The following is a 12,233-nucleotide window of genomic DNA, read 5'->3' as shown; positions in this document are numbered from 1 at the left end:
GCCGCTAGTCTATTTTATACATGCCATAAGATAATCCAAAACATAGCAGTACCAAACAGTGGATAGTGATAGTGTGACTAGTTGCTGACGATCCCCGAGCCTATAGCTTCGCAATGAGATCTATAAAACAGAGGAAATAGAGTAAACGGAGTAAGCATTACAATGCTTAGTAAGTTTTAAGCAGTGTCAACAGATAACAATCAAATTATAACATAGTTGTTCGTATTTTTATTTCACTCTTCCTTCGGGCATACCATCCCTTTACCGAATACGCACATCTCATCATATACAATAGGCAGATAAACTTTCACATAAAAGTGAGCTCATGTGACATAGATATATCGTATGATTTCACATCACCCCTCACACTGATCCGATGTCACATAATCATAGGAATAGTCTCATAGATTGCTCTCGTATGCATCACATAACTACCTTATGATTTAGTGCAAATCAAGCTCACATATAAACTTGGAGTACATACCTGTTTAACCTTTCGCATTGAATATATTTATAAGCAATTCTTATTACGAAGTCTTACCCGGACATAATCTCCACACGAAGTTATCGGGTCTTACCCGGACAAAATCCCCACACGTAGTCATCGGGTCTTTAGAGCTCGGTTATAGTACGAGCACGAAGCTTACGGACATTAATCAGTGATAATATTCTCGCATAAAGCTTGCGGGGTTTTAACCCGGATATAGTACTGACACAAATGCCCTTCGGGACTTATCACATTTATACACTTTCACATCCATCACGTTGGCCACTCGGCCCTGTCACATATATACACTTTCACATTCATCACATCGGCCATTAGGCCTTATCACATATATACACTTTCACATTCATCACATTGGCCATTAGGCCCTATTACATATATATACACTTTCACATTCATCACATCGGCCATTAGGCCTTATCTCATATATACACTTTCACATTCATCACATCGGCCATTAGGCCTTATCACGTATATACACTTTCACATTCATCACATCGGCCATTAGGCCTTATCACATATATATATACACTTTCACATTCATCACATCGGCCATTAGGCCCTATCACATATATATACACTTTCACATTCATCACATCGGCCATTAGGCCTTATCACATATATATATACACTTTCACATTCATCACATCGGCCATTAGGCCTTACTATCATTTCATATTCGAATACTCATAAACTTACAATACCACGATTTAGAATTCAAGTATGGGTTTAATCAATAGCTTATGAGCAACTAAAACAAGTTTATCAAGGTTCACAACATAATCTCAAATTCAGCACAAGCTGTTTTTCCTGAGCAATAGTCACTAAATTATTTATAACTGGAGCTAAAAAACTCCAAATCACTTTCCGTTAATTTTTCCTGAATATAGACTCGTATATCTTCCATCCATAAAATTTCCAGAATTTTAGGTTTGGCCAATCAATACCATATTTTTCTTAAAGTTTCCCCTGTTTCACTATTTGACTAATCTGACCACTCTTCACTACGAATCAAATTTCTCATTTTACAGAATTCAAAATGTGTTGTATTTGATTTCATTTGAAACTAGACTCATTAAGGAGTCTAAGAATATAAATTTTATATTATAACCATTTTTTTAAAATTTATAATGATTTTCTAAATACAGAACAGAGGATTACAGTGTCATTCTGCGCTGTCTCACACAACTTTAAGTATCTCATTATCGGAAATTCCTTTGCTTACACGGTTTCTTTTATAAGAAACTAGACTCATTAAGCTTTAATTTCATGTCTCATTAAGCCTCTAATTCAAGTCCATGAATTTATGGTGATTTTCTAAAGTCACGTTACTGCTGCTGTCCGAAGCAGACTATTTCAAATTACCCTTAAATTCCCAAGCTCAAACACTTAAGAACTTACCATTTGAGCTTAGAACATATCATGGCCACATCTTATCTTATTAAATCAACTCATCATGTCCTATTATAATTGAATTTACTCAACGTTTAAACACTTAAAACTTACCTCGGATGTTGTCGAACGATTCCGATGGCTATTCGACCACTTTTTCCTTCCCTTTATCGGATTTAGTTCCCCTTTGCTCTTGAGCTTAATTAAACAAATAAATTGATTTAATCATTTGAGCATCGAAAAGAGGAACACAAGGCACTTAGCCCATATTTATACATTAGACATTAAAGTCACATACATGTGAAATCATGCATCAACTCAACATATTAGCCAATATTCATCTTAGCCGGATTTTCTAAGTCAAGATAAAGCCATCAATATGTTTACCTATGGCCGAACATACACATCAACCTATGTACTCATTCATGTGGTCGAGTATACATATTCCAATATGATTTCATTTCCATTTCGTTTAACACTTAACTTTTACCACATATCAAATAACCCATTTCTTTACTCATGTGGCCAATTATATTCGGTCATGCATACACACATAAAATCAATTTGGAGACTCTATCAATCCAACATACATTCGGCAATAGTCCATAATTCTCTCTCTCGGCCACTCATTTCCCACTTAACAAAGCTTCCATTCGAACTCATTTGTGAGTATCAATTAACTTAAGCTATCTTTTAAACCTTTATTTATCACTTCATGCCAAACCAAAGACCACATTCGGCACTTTCATCCACCATTCTACCAAGCATGTAATATTCAACCACAACCAACTCACAATCGGCCCTAGTTCATAACAAGGTAGCCGAATTCTTTTTATGGTTCAAACACTCATCTATCATCATTCACCTAACTTTAACATGAAACAACAAAACTCACCATTATTAGCTACCATAGTCGAAAACCTTACTCAATCCAAAAATCAAAATTTCATCATGGGTTACAAAAAAAATAACTTGATATCTCACTCAAGATCAATTAAAATTTCAAGAACTAATATGAACACCTTACCTTAATATTGACCTAAGATGACCGATGGCTTCACTCTCTTCTTCCTCCTTTCAATTCGGCCAAGAAGAACCAAAGAACACAACTTGTTTTCATCACCAAATGCTCTTGTTCCCTTTTTTTTTCTTTAGATTCGGCTAGGAAGAAACATGTATGATGATCTCTTTTTTTTTCTTTCATCATTTTCCTTTTTCCATTTCTTTATTACTAACTTTTTATTTTGTTATTCCTCCCATGATGCACCAACATAACATGTCTATGACATGTTTTGCCCATCACACCTTGTCCACCCTATTTGTCATGGCCGGCCACTACTAAATGGGGGGGGAATTTACATGCAAGTCCCCCCTTTTTCTTACATGCACTAATAGATCCTTATGCTTTGACCTATCACATTTCAAAATTTTCTCACATAAGTCCTATTTACTAAAATTCACCTACAATTAAACAAAATTCAAATATGAAATTTTCACACATGCATATATACATATAATAAGCATCAAATATGACAGCTAATTATTTTTATGACTCGGTTTAGCGGTCCCGAAACCACTTCCCGACTAGGGTCAATTTTGGGCTGTCACAGAAACAAAATGAACAAGGTATTTTCATAGGCCAGAAGGCATTCGCGTCGAAGGTTTTGAGCAGGTTTTGCATGACAAACTGCAAGCCTGCTAGCACTCCTGTGGCTTTAGGAGAAAAACTCACTAGCCTAGGAGATGAAGATCGAGTGGATGAAAAGAATTACAGAAGCTTGGTTGGCTGCCTGCTCTATTTGACTACAACTAGACCAGACATCATGCATGCTGTTGGTCTTCTATCGAGATTCATGCATTGCTGCACAGTTGCACATTTTAAAGCAGCAAAAAGGGTCCTAAGGTATGTCAAAGGGACTCTGAGTTGTGGAGTGAAGTTTGAAAGGGCTGAGGAGCTGAGACTAGTGGGATATTCAGACAGTGATTGGGCTGGTTCTGCTGATGACATGAAGAGCACATCAGGCTACTTCTTCACCCTTGGCTCAAGTGTCTTCTGCTGGAGCTCGAAGAAGCAACAGACAGTGGCTCAATCCACTGCTGAGGCAGAATACATCGCAGCTGCTTCTGCTGTAAATCAAGCCATTTGGCTGAGGAAAATATTGTGTGATCTGAATGCTGATCCAAAGGAGGCCACTGTGATTAAGGTTGACAACCAATCGGCTGTAGCCATTGCCAAAAATCCGGTTTTTCATGGTAAGACCAAGCATTTTAAAATTAGATATCATTTTGTGAGAGAAGCTGAAATGTCCAAGGAGATAAGCTTAGTTCACTGCTGCTCAAGAGATCAACTTGCTGATCTATTAACCAAACCATTGGCTGCTTCAAGGTTTGAATATTTGAAGAAAAAAATCGGAGTTTGCTGCTTTGTAGCCAAGGAGGAGTGTTTAAAAGGTGGCATCGACAGCAGCAAAGTTTAAGAATCCATGCAAAACCTACGTTGCATGCATGAAACCAGAAACTCGGCTGAAGCATGTTAAAATCCATTGTGCAATTCGACAAGCCTTGTTTGTTTAGTTGACTTTTGTTAGTCTATGGTGTAATCATTATTTGCTTTGATCAGCTAAGGTTAAAATGTGTGCTTAGCTGATTTAGTAGTCAAATTAGGTTGTCATTTTGTTGATGTAAACCTTTAGTTACTTGCACAAGCAAGCTTTGTTTTCTTTCTATGTAGTTTTTGTTCTATTTATGTATGTAACCATGCACTTATTCGGGTAATGAGAAAAACACTTTGCTCATTCAACTTTTTGCTTGTTCTTGCTCCTGTTTTAATCTTTCAAACATCTAAAACATTCATCTAAGTTGTTTTTAAACTTTGTTTGCTAAGTTAGAAACCAACACAAAAGGGAGGGTAAAGAACATACAAAAGTCAACAAGCTTTCACCATGCTCTAAATGATGAAAACCATTGTTCTTTTTTCCACTAATAATCTCCAATAAAAGGACTCCAAAGCTGAAAACATCATATTTGATAGAAAAGAGTCCTTCCATAGCATATTCCGGTGCCATATATCCACTATTTTAATTCATAAGAAACAAAGAGACAATTTATTAAAATAAAATTGTATGATATCATAAAAAATTTTATAAAGAAAGAAAATAATTAAATAACAATATTCCCATAAGCCTCGCACTGTAAAGGAATGTGTCATGAAAATATGCATACTTACTATGTTCCAACGACTCTATTGGTATTTGCTTCGTTTTGATCTTCAAAAATTCTTGCCATACCAAAATTAAAAATTTTCGGATTCATCTCATGATCGAGTAGAACATTACTTGCTTTAAGATCCCTGTGTATAATTTTTAGACTAGAATCTTCGTGTAGATACAAAATACCTCGAGCAATTCCTTTAATAATATTGAATCGTTTCTGCCAATCCAGTTGAGCAGCTAATTTCGAATCTGATATAAATGTGGAAAAAAAGGAAAAAAAAAAACAAATGAGCACATTTTCATTAATTGTTTCATGTTTTTTTTTCTTATTAGTTAAAGGTTCAAGAATCAAACCGAATAGGAAAACGTCCAGGCTTTTGTTGGGCATGAATTCATATACAAGCAACTTCTCACTTTTCTCTAAGCAACATCCTAAGAGCCTCACAAGATTTCTATGTTGTAGTTTAGCAATTAACATGATTTCATTCTTGACTTCAACAAGCCCTTGACTGGAAGTTTCTGACAGCCTTTTAACTGCAATTTCTTTACCATTTGCTAATGTTCCCTGGAAGAATTCATTCATTTACATAGCATATCAAAATTCAAATGCAGGAGTATTCACATACTTAATTCGCATACATCAGTTCTAAAGCCAACTCACATAAAAGTTTCAAGTTATATAATTACTTTGTATACAGGACCAAATCCACCCTGTCCCAGCTTATTTTCATCAGAAAAGTGATTTGTCGCTGCATGTAAAACATCCAACTGTATAGAAGGAAACTCCTGAGATCTCTCCCCATTTTCTCCGTTAAAAGTTTCCCTTGAGTGCTCATTTACCAAGTCAAGTAATTGAACTTCTTGGCTGTTTTCTTCGTCTGTAATAAAATCATAATATGATCAGCATAAGAATATAAAAAGAAGTTACAATACTTGCCAGAAAGATCACTCCGATATGTACCTCGACTGTTTCTCCTCCTCCGGATGAAGAAACCAGAGATAAAAACCACAGCCAGCCCAAAAATTGCTGATAAACTTGCAACAAGTACTGGAATCCGGTTTGATTTGTTTTGTTTCTCTTCTTCTGATTAAATAAGAGCAGAATTAGATATCCTCAATTCAGTTCATTATAATCCTTATGAAAACAGGGGATTGTTCTTTACCTATATATTAATTTACAAATTACCGACCAGAAAAAAGAAAAGAGAATGTAGTGAATCTTGTTTTCTTTTTGTCGAGAACTATAAAAAAGGAAAAAGGAAAGGATCAAATTTATCAATTAACAGTGAGGATAAACCTGCTGCAGGAGGAGGTTGAGGCGAAACTATCGTTGGATTATAGAAGGGGTAAATTTCATATCTGACGTTGCAGCTAGGACTCAACAATCTTCCGCCTAGCCATCCAGTTGGAAGAAGTTCTAGTGCTCCTTGCAGACATATACTGCAGTCACTGCCTGATAAGTCCGGTGTACACTGGGCGAGCGTGTACAGTGTTCAAGAACTTGAAAGTTTGGTCTCTCTTGTCGCAAATTTTTTAGAACCTGCGGGTTTATTTTCCGTTTGGGTTGTTATATCGTTCATGTTCATAACAACTGTGGCGGCCACTAGCTGGTCGAAAGGGATTTCTGTCCCAGTTGCATTCCGATAGTTACTCAATCTAACTGCGGGTCGGTCTTCGACAACGGAGAAGATATTTCGATTCGAGTACCGTAGGAGGCACTCGTCGTACCAAGCCACCGCCGTTGTTTGGTTGGGACAACGTTGGGAAATATCGGTGGTGGCAAAGGTGACACACGCTTGGCAGTCGCTGGTAGAAAGATCCCCACGGCAATGGAAAAGCCCGTATACCATGTCAGGGCTCCTGCCTGCGGTTGTGTTGTAGAAACCATCAGCACGGGTAGGGGTGTGCATAATTCGGGTAAAACCGAAAAAATTCGGTTAACCGACCGAATTCGGTTAATCGGCCGGTTAACCGAATTTTTTCGGTCGGGGGTCGGTTAATTTTTTTATGATTTTTCGATTAACGGTTAATTCGGTTCGAAATCGGTCGGTTAACCGAAATTTTTCGGTTAACCGAAAAAATTAATAAATAAAATTATCCAACCCAGCCCAAACTCAATTACCCAACCCAATTACCCAACCCAATAAAACTAAAACTAAAGTTTACTCAATTACCCAATCCAATAAAACTAAAACTAAAAGACAACCCAATTTACTAAAGTCTAAAACCCAATTTACTTTAATAATTTATAAATTTTTTAAATTTTAAAAATAAAAAATAAAAAATTTTGGGTAATTCGGGTATTTTTCGGTAATTCGGTTAATTCGGGTAATTCGGGTAATTTTTAACCAAAAATAAAAAATACATAATTTTCGGTTAATTCGGTTAACCGACCTTATTAACCGAAAAAATTTCGATTCGGTTAATTTTTTTTTAAAAAAATCGGTTCGGTTAACGGTTAAAATTTTTGGAAGGTCGGTTAATTCGGTTATAGTAATTTCGGGTCGGTTAACCGGTCGGTTAACCGAATGAACACCCCTAACCACGGGTGCTATTAGACAACAGCGATGATAAGACGGTATTGCGGTTGGCTTGGTAAGTGCTGATTACGGTGAAAGTGGTGGTGTTTGGACAATCGTGGTACAGATAAGTAGGCTGCTGAGCTTCAATTGCAGGGGTAAGCAAGGAAAGTACTATTCCTAACAGCAACAAGTTTATAAAAGTCATCACCTTGTTTTAGCTTGGATTATAAGACAAGAGATACCAGATTTATAAATTATAATATGGGTTGTTGTATAAAGGGAAATACTATTCGCCATTACAGAAAATTCGTTGATCCTTTACTGAAAAATTTGAGTCGAATTTTTGGATTGTATTAGTCTACAAGGAAGACTAGAAATCTCAATCAAATTGGAAGCTAAGAACTTAAAAGAGTAGGGTCAAAAACGAATACTCAATGAGCCAGTTGGCCATGAATCTCGGTGGGTCGAAACACTCGAGTAATCCGATTGCAGTAGTACTGAGTAATCTAATTTGTTCCACTTGAAGGGGTTTTTGGTTTGTAGTAGGCAAGCACTTTCAGTGTGTTTTTTCTCGTGCATACGTGTAATAACAGAGAGTTTTACGTCATGGTCTTGGTTTTTTTTTTTTTTAAATTTTCTATATCGTCTTCTGTTATTAATTGATCGAAATATCATAAATATGATAAAGCAGTTTATGGTCCAGGAAACTACACTAGTCAGCCACAACTTTGCAACACGACTATGGACAGTAATTTTGACAAAAAAAAAAAAAAGAAGAATATTTCTTCATTGTTTTTTTTCTTGATAAGCAAAACTTTCCACTTTGTCATGAAAACAAAAATGAACATGTGTATTCTTCGGTTTTTGAATGCAAAAGAAGATTTCTATAAGAAATTACATTTTTCCATAGAAATAAGTTTGGTCATAAAGACTAATAAATGAGAAGATTAATTGCAGAGAAAATAGAAAACGATTCGTTTTCACATACATAAGAATTACATAAAAATCCAAATGAGGCCAGTGACCTAGGTTGGGTCATGACACTCCTTTTTACATTATCGACACCATATCCTAATAATATTATATTATATTATATTATATTATTCTAGCTAAGGAAATAATCATCCATGTTTACATTATAATTTTATAAAATTGATTTTAAATAAATTATCACTTTATTTAAAATTTTACTTGTTGATCAACGTCGGTAGATAGCTATCTACCTTGAGGTTGAGGATGATGATGCATCCATTAGCTCACATTACCGAGGGTATAATTCCGTAATAGATACCTCATTGATAGACGACGGCATTGATTGAGTAGTAGATTGGTCCGATTCAAGCCCCTTGTCTGGCATCCTCCCATCTGTTCTACTATCAAGGACAAATGCTGGTTGTTTAGGCATTGGTAGTTTGGCAGAGTGCCTATTAAGCTTTAGAACAATGGTAGCCATCGTTGGCCGGTCAGCTGGATCTTCCTGAACACATAATAATCCGAGTTGGATGCATTTGGTGACTTCATTTCTCGAGTAATCATTCCTCAGAACAGGGTTCAACAATTCTAAGGGTCTTTCATCCTTCCATAGTTTCCAAGCCTGCATTGGTTCATCAAAGATTCAATAAGTTCTATATAAAGGATATTTGAACAAAAAAGGCCAAAAGAATTATACGCACGTAGCTAATGAGGTCCTCAGCACCATCTGTTTCATAGAAATCTCTGTTCCTTAGGCCACTTATGATTTCTAGAACTAAAACACCAAAGCTATACACATCCGATTTCATCGAAAATTGCCCATGCATTGCATATTCTGGAGACATATAGCCGCTGTCGAACCAATAACAATTTCAAGGTAATGGAGGTATTAGAACATTCAACAATTAGGCTGAACAAAGTCAGGGCTTACTAGGTTCCAACAATCTTTCTAGTGGTTCCTTGAGTTTGATCAATTCCAAAAATTCTTGCCATGCCAAAATCCGATATTTGGGGGGTCATGTCTCCATCTAATAATATATTGCTGGCCTTGAGATCACGGTGAATGATTCTAAGTCTAGAATCCTCGTGCAAATAAAGAATTCCACGAGCAATTCTTCCAATTATCTTGTATCGTCTCGACCAATCCAATTGTCCTTCCTCCGCACGATCTAAACAAAAACAAAAAATTGTGTTTAAAAACCAACCTTAAAGCAAATGCAAATTCTCAAAAAGGTCATTGCAAAGTATGTGAAAAATACCAAAAATAAAATAGTCAAGGCTCTTGTTGGGAACATATTCGTAGACAAGTATCTTTTCACCTCTTTCCAGGCAAAAGCCCAATACGCTGACTAGATTTCTGTGTTGAAGCTTGGCTATCAATACGACCTCATTTTCAAATTCCTCAGTGCCTTGTCCTGAACCTCTTGATAACCTCTTAACAGCTATTTCTTGTTTGTTGGGTAGGATACCCTAAGCATATACAAATTAATAACCAGTCATTAAAATGCGTATTTAGACCAAGTTTTTTATCAAATTGATTGGACTCTGTATGAACAAAATGACCAAGTACCTTGTAAACCTCACCAAAACCTCCTTTGCCTAGCTTGTTGGCATCTGAAAACTTGTCTGTTGCAGCTTCAATTGTGGTAAAATCATACTTCAATGATTCTATAGTGGTTATGTCATATCCTGCTAAACAATCAAATGGCGAAGGGGTGACAAATTTTTTTGTGAAAGACAAGGAAATAAAATGGCTCAAAAGAAGCACAAGCTTAATCATTCCCTTTACCGTTTTCTCCGTGGGTAGCATTGTACTTCCTTGTTCCCCTCTTTAACAGCCAACAAGTCAGTATGAAAAGCAAAATGAAGGCAGCAATTGGAGCAACAATGGCAATAATTATTGACCATGATCTTCGGCCATTCCCTTCTGAAGCCATGATATATACCGTTAATAGAGTCAAAAAGGGTGTCTAGGTGGTAGACTATTAGATTAAAAATCTATTTCCTCTAGCTTTATCTTTTTAATGATCTAACCCAAAATTATGAATGAATAGTAAGGATAAACCTGGAACTAGAGGAGGTGGAGGAGATGCAACTGCTGTTTGATTTAGATTATAGAACAAGTAAACTTCATATCTGACGTTGCAGCTAGGACTCAACACTCTTCCTCTTTGGCTTCCTCTTGGAAGGTTTCCAGTTACGTATCGCAGGCATCTGTCGCAATCGGAGGTTGGCAAATCCGGTGTACACTGAGCAAGGGCATATAGTGTTCGAAAACTCGATGTAAAATTGGCATCTGCCTCTCTAGTCGCGAATTTTTTAGCACCTGGTGCTGCGTTTGCGGCTTGGGTTGCTGTACCACTCATCACTTCTTGAACTTGGCTGTCGAAACGGACTTGGTCACTGATGTTCTGAGTGTTGAACAAGATAATTGCAGGTTCTTCAGCCACGGCGGAAAATATATTTTCGTCCGAGTATCGTAGGAGGCACTCGTCGTACCAAACCACCGCTGCTATTTCAACAGGACAACGTCGGGAAATGTCAGTAGAGGCGAAGGTGACACACGCTTGACAAACGCTGGTAGAAAGATCCCCACGGCAGAGGAAAAGACCGTAAACCGTGTCAGGGTTTCTGCCTGCGGTTGTGTTATAGAAACCATTACCACGGCTGCCATTAGACGATAGCGAAGTTAAGAGGGTATCACGGTTGGCTTGGTAGGTGCTGTTTCTGGGGAAAGTGGTGGTGTTAGGACAAACGTGCCAGAGATAAGTAGGCGGCCGAGCTTCAGTTATAAGGCTAAGTACGGAAAGGACTATTACTAACAGCCACAGGGTTATTAAAATTGTGGAGCTCTGCATTTTATTTTTAATTTTTTGCGTTATCTCCTTGTTTGGATCTAAGACGAGAGAGCTCAGCTATATAAAATAATTTATGACATGGCTGCTTTTACTAAGAAAAAACCCAGTCAAGCCTCTTGGTTGTGTATAATTATTTTACAAGAACGAAAAGATGGTTCAATGTGGAAATTGGCTACATTACTTCGGCCGGGACGATGAAAGCAATCCATCGACATAGATTACCGAAAACATGACATGTATATAAGGATTGTCGTATGCAAGACGGTAAGTCATCTCATCTCTCAGATGCCATTCCATCCAATTGGTTTGAGGTTGGATAAATTTGGTTGAATGAATCTGGTGTCATAGTTTGCGCAAAAATTTGGGTGTATAGCTTTCTTTGTGATTGTAAATTTCTTGGGAAGAAATGGGTACCTATGATCAAGTTGATCAATCCCTATCGATAAAGAAAATACTTTCTTCAAAATACTCTATTTTTCCATAGAAATAAATAAGTTCTACAATCACTTTAAATGTTATTGATAATAAATGAGAATATATATGGAAAGGGCGTATCCAGATGGAAATTATTGGGGAAGGGTAGTGATATTGTTTTGATTTATTTTTTCATTCTTTTTCTTTAAATATATATGGATACAGTATTTTTAAAGATGAATTTAGGGTTTTTTTTTTTTAGATTTTGGTTTTCGTATATTATGATTTCAAACATTTTTTTAAATTATAATGATATGATATGCAGTATAAGTTGTAACATATGCTAACTATTACGATA

The 12,233-nt window shown here is 36.6% G+C and overlaps 3 protein-coding genes across 6 annotated transcripts in view; all 3 read right to left on the bottom strand.

Annotated features, from left to right (window-relative positions):
* The window catches only part of LOC107935352 (cysteine-rich receptor-like protein kinase 10), a 94,215-nt gene extending 88,278 nt beyond the window's left edge, over window positions 1-5,937 (bottom strand). The window contains exons 1-3 of one of the 2 annotated variants that reach the window (XM_041102671.1): window positions 5,797-5,929; window positions 5,464-5,674; window positions 5,124-5,358 (exon numbers count right to left, since the gene is read on the bottom strand). In XM_041102671.1, the coding sequence (XP_040958605.1) occupies window positions 5,124-5,358; window positions 5,464-5,587 (359 nt within the window). In that variant the 5' untranslated portion in view covers window positions 5,588-5,674; window positions 5,797-5,929. Of the gene's footprint in view, window positions 1-5,123; window positions 5,359-5,463 lie in introns of both variants that reach the window. The other variant, XM_041102670.1, reaches the window with a different exon arrangement.
* On the bottom strand, window positions 5,785-7,019 carry LOC107935361 (cysteine-rich receptor-like protein kinase 10). Its single transcript, XM_016867950.2, has 4 exons — window positions 6,650-7,019; window positions 6,407-6,562; window positions 6,071-6,193; window positions 5,785-5,987 (listed from the first exon to the last, which is right to left on the bottom strand). The coding sequence occupies exons 1-4, from the start codon at window positions 7,017-7,019 to the stop codon at window positions 5,785-5,787; spliced, it is 852 nt and encodes a 283-aa protein (XP_016723439.2).
* A 1,563-nt stretch (window positions 7,020-8,582) lies between these two features.
* Window positions 8,583-11,751, bottom strand: LOC107952829 (cysteine-rich receptor-like protein kinase 10). Of its 3 annotated transcripts, none has more exons than XM_041102674.1 (7): window positions 10,669-11,751; window positions 10,393-10,530; window positions 10,174-10,295; window positions 9,863-10,073; window positions 9,535-9,772; window positions 9,305-9,455; window positions 8,583-9,225 (listed from the first exon to the last, which is right to left on the bottom strand). In XM_041102674.1, the coding sequence occupies exons 1-7, from the start codon at window positions 11,459-11,461 to the stop codon at window positions 8,893-8,895; spliced, it is 1,986 nt and encodes a 661-aa protein (XP_040958608.1). In that variant the 5' UTR covers window positions 11,462-11,751; the 3' UTR covers window positions 8,583-8,892. The 3 variants fall into 3 exon arrangements, with proteins under 3 accessions (XP_040958608.1, XP_040958610.1, XP_040958609.1); XM_041102676.1 differs by having other exon boundaries at window positions 9,923-10,073; XM_041102675.1 differs by having other exon boundaries at window positions 10,174-10,292.
* Window positions 11,752-12,233: the final 482 nt, after the last annotated feature.

The sequence above is a fragment of the Gossypium hirsutum genome, chromosome D10 (assembly GCF_007990345.1).
Source record: "Gossypium hirsutum isolate 1008001.06 chromosome D10, Gossypium_hirsutum_v2.1, whole genome shotgun sequence".
NCBI classification, from domain to species: domain Eukaryota; kingdom Viridiplantae; phylum Streptophyta; class Magnoliopsida; order Malvales; family Malvaceae; genus Gossypium; species Gossypium hirsutum.
The sequence above is the reverse complement of the archived record's forward strand: the minus strand, read 5'-3'. Positions and strand labels throughout refer to the sequence as shown.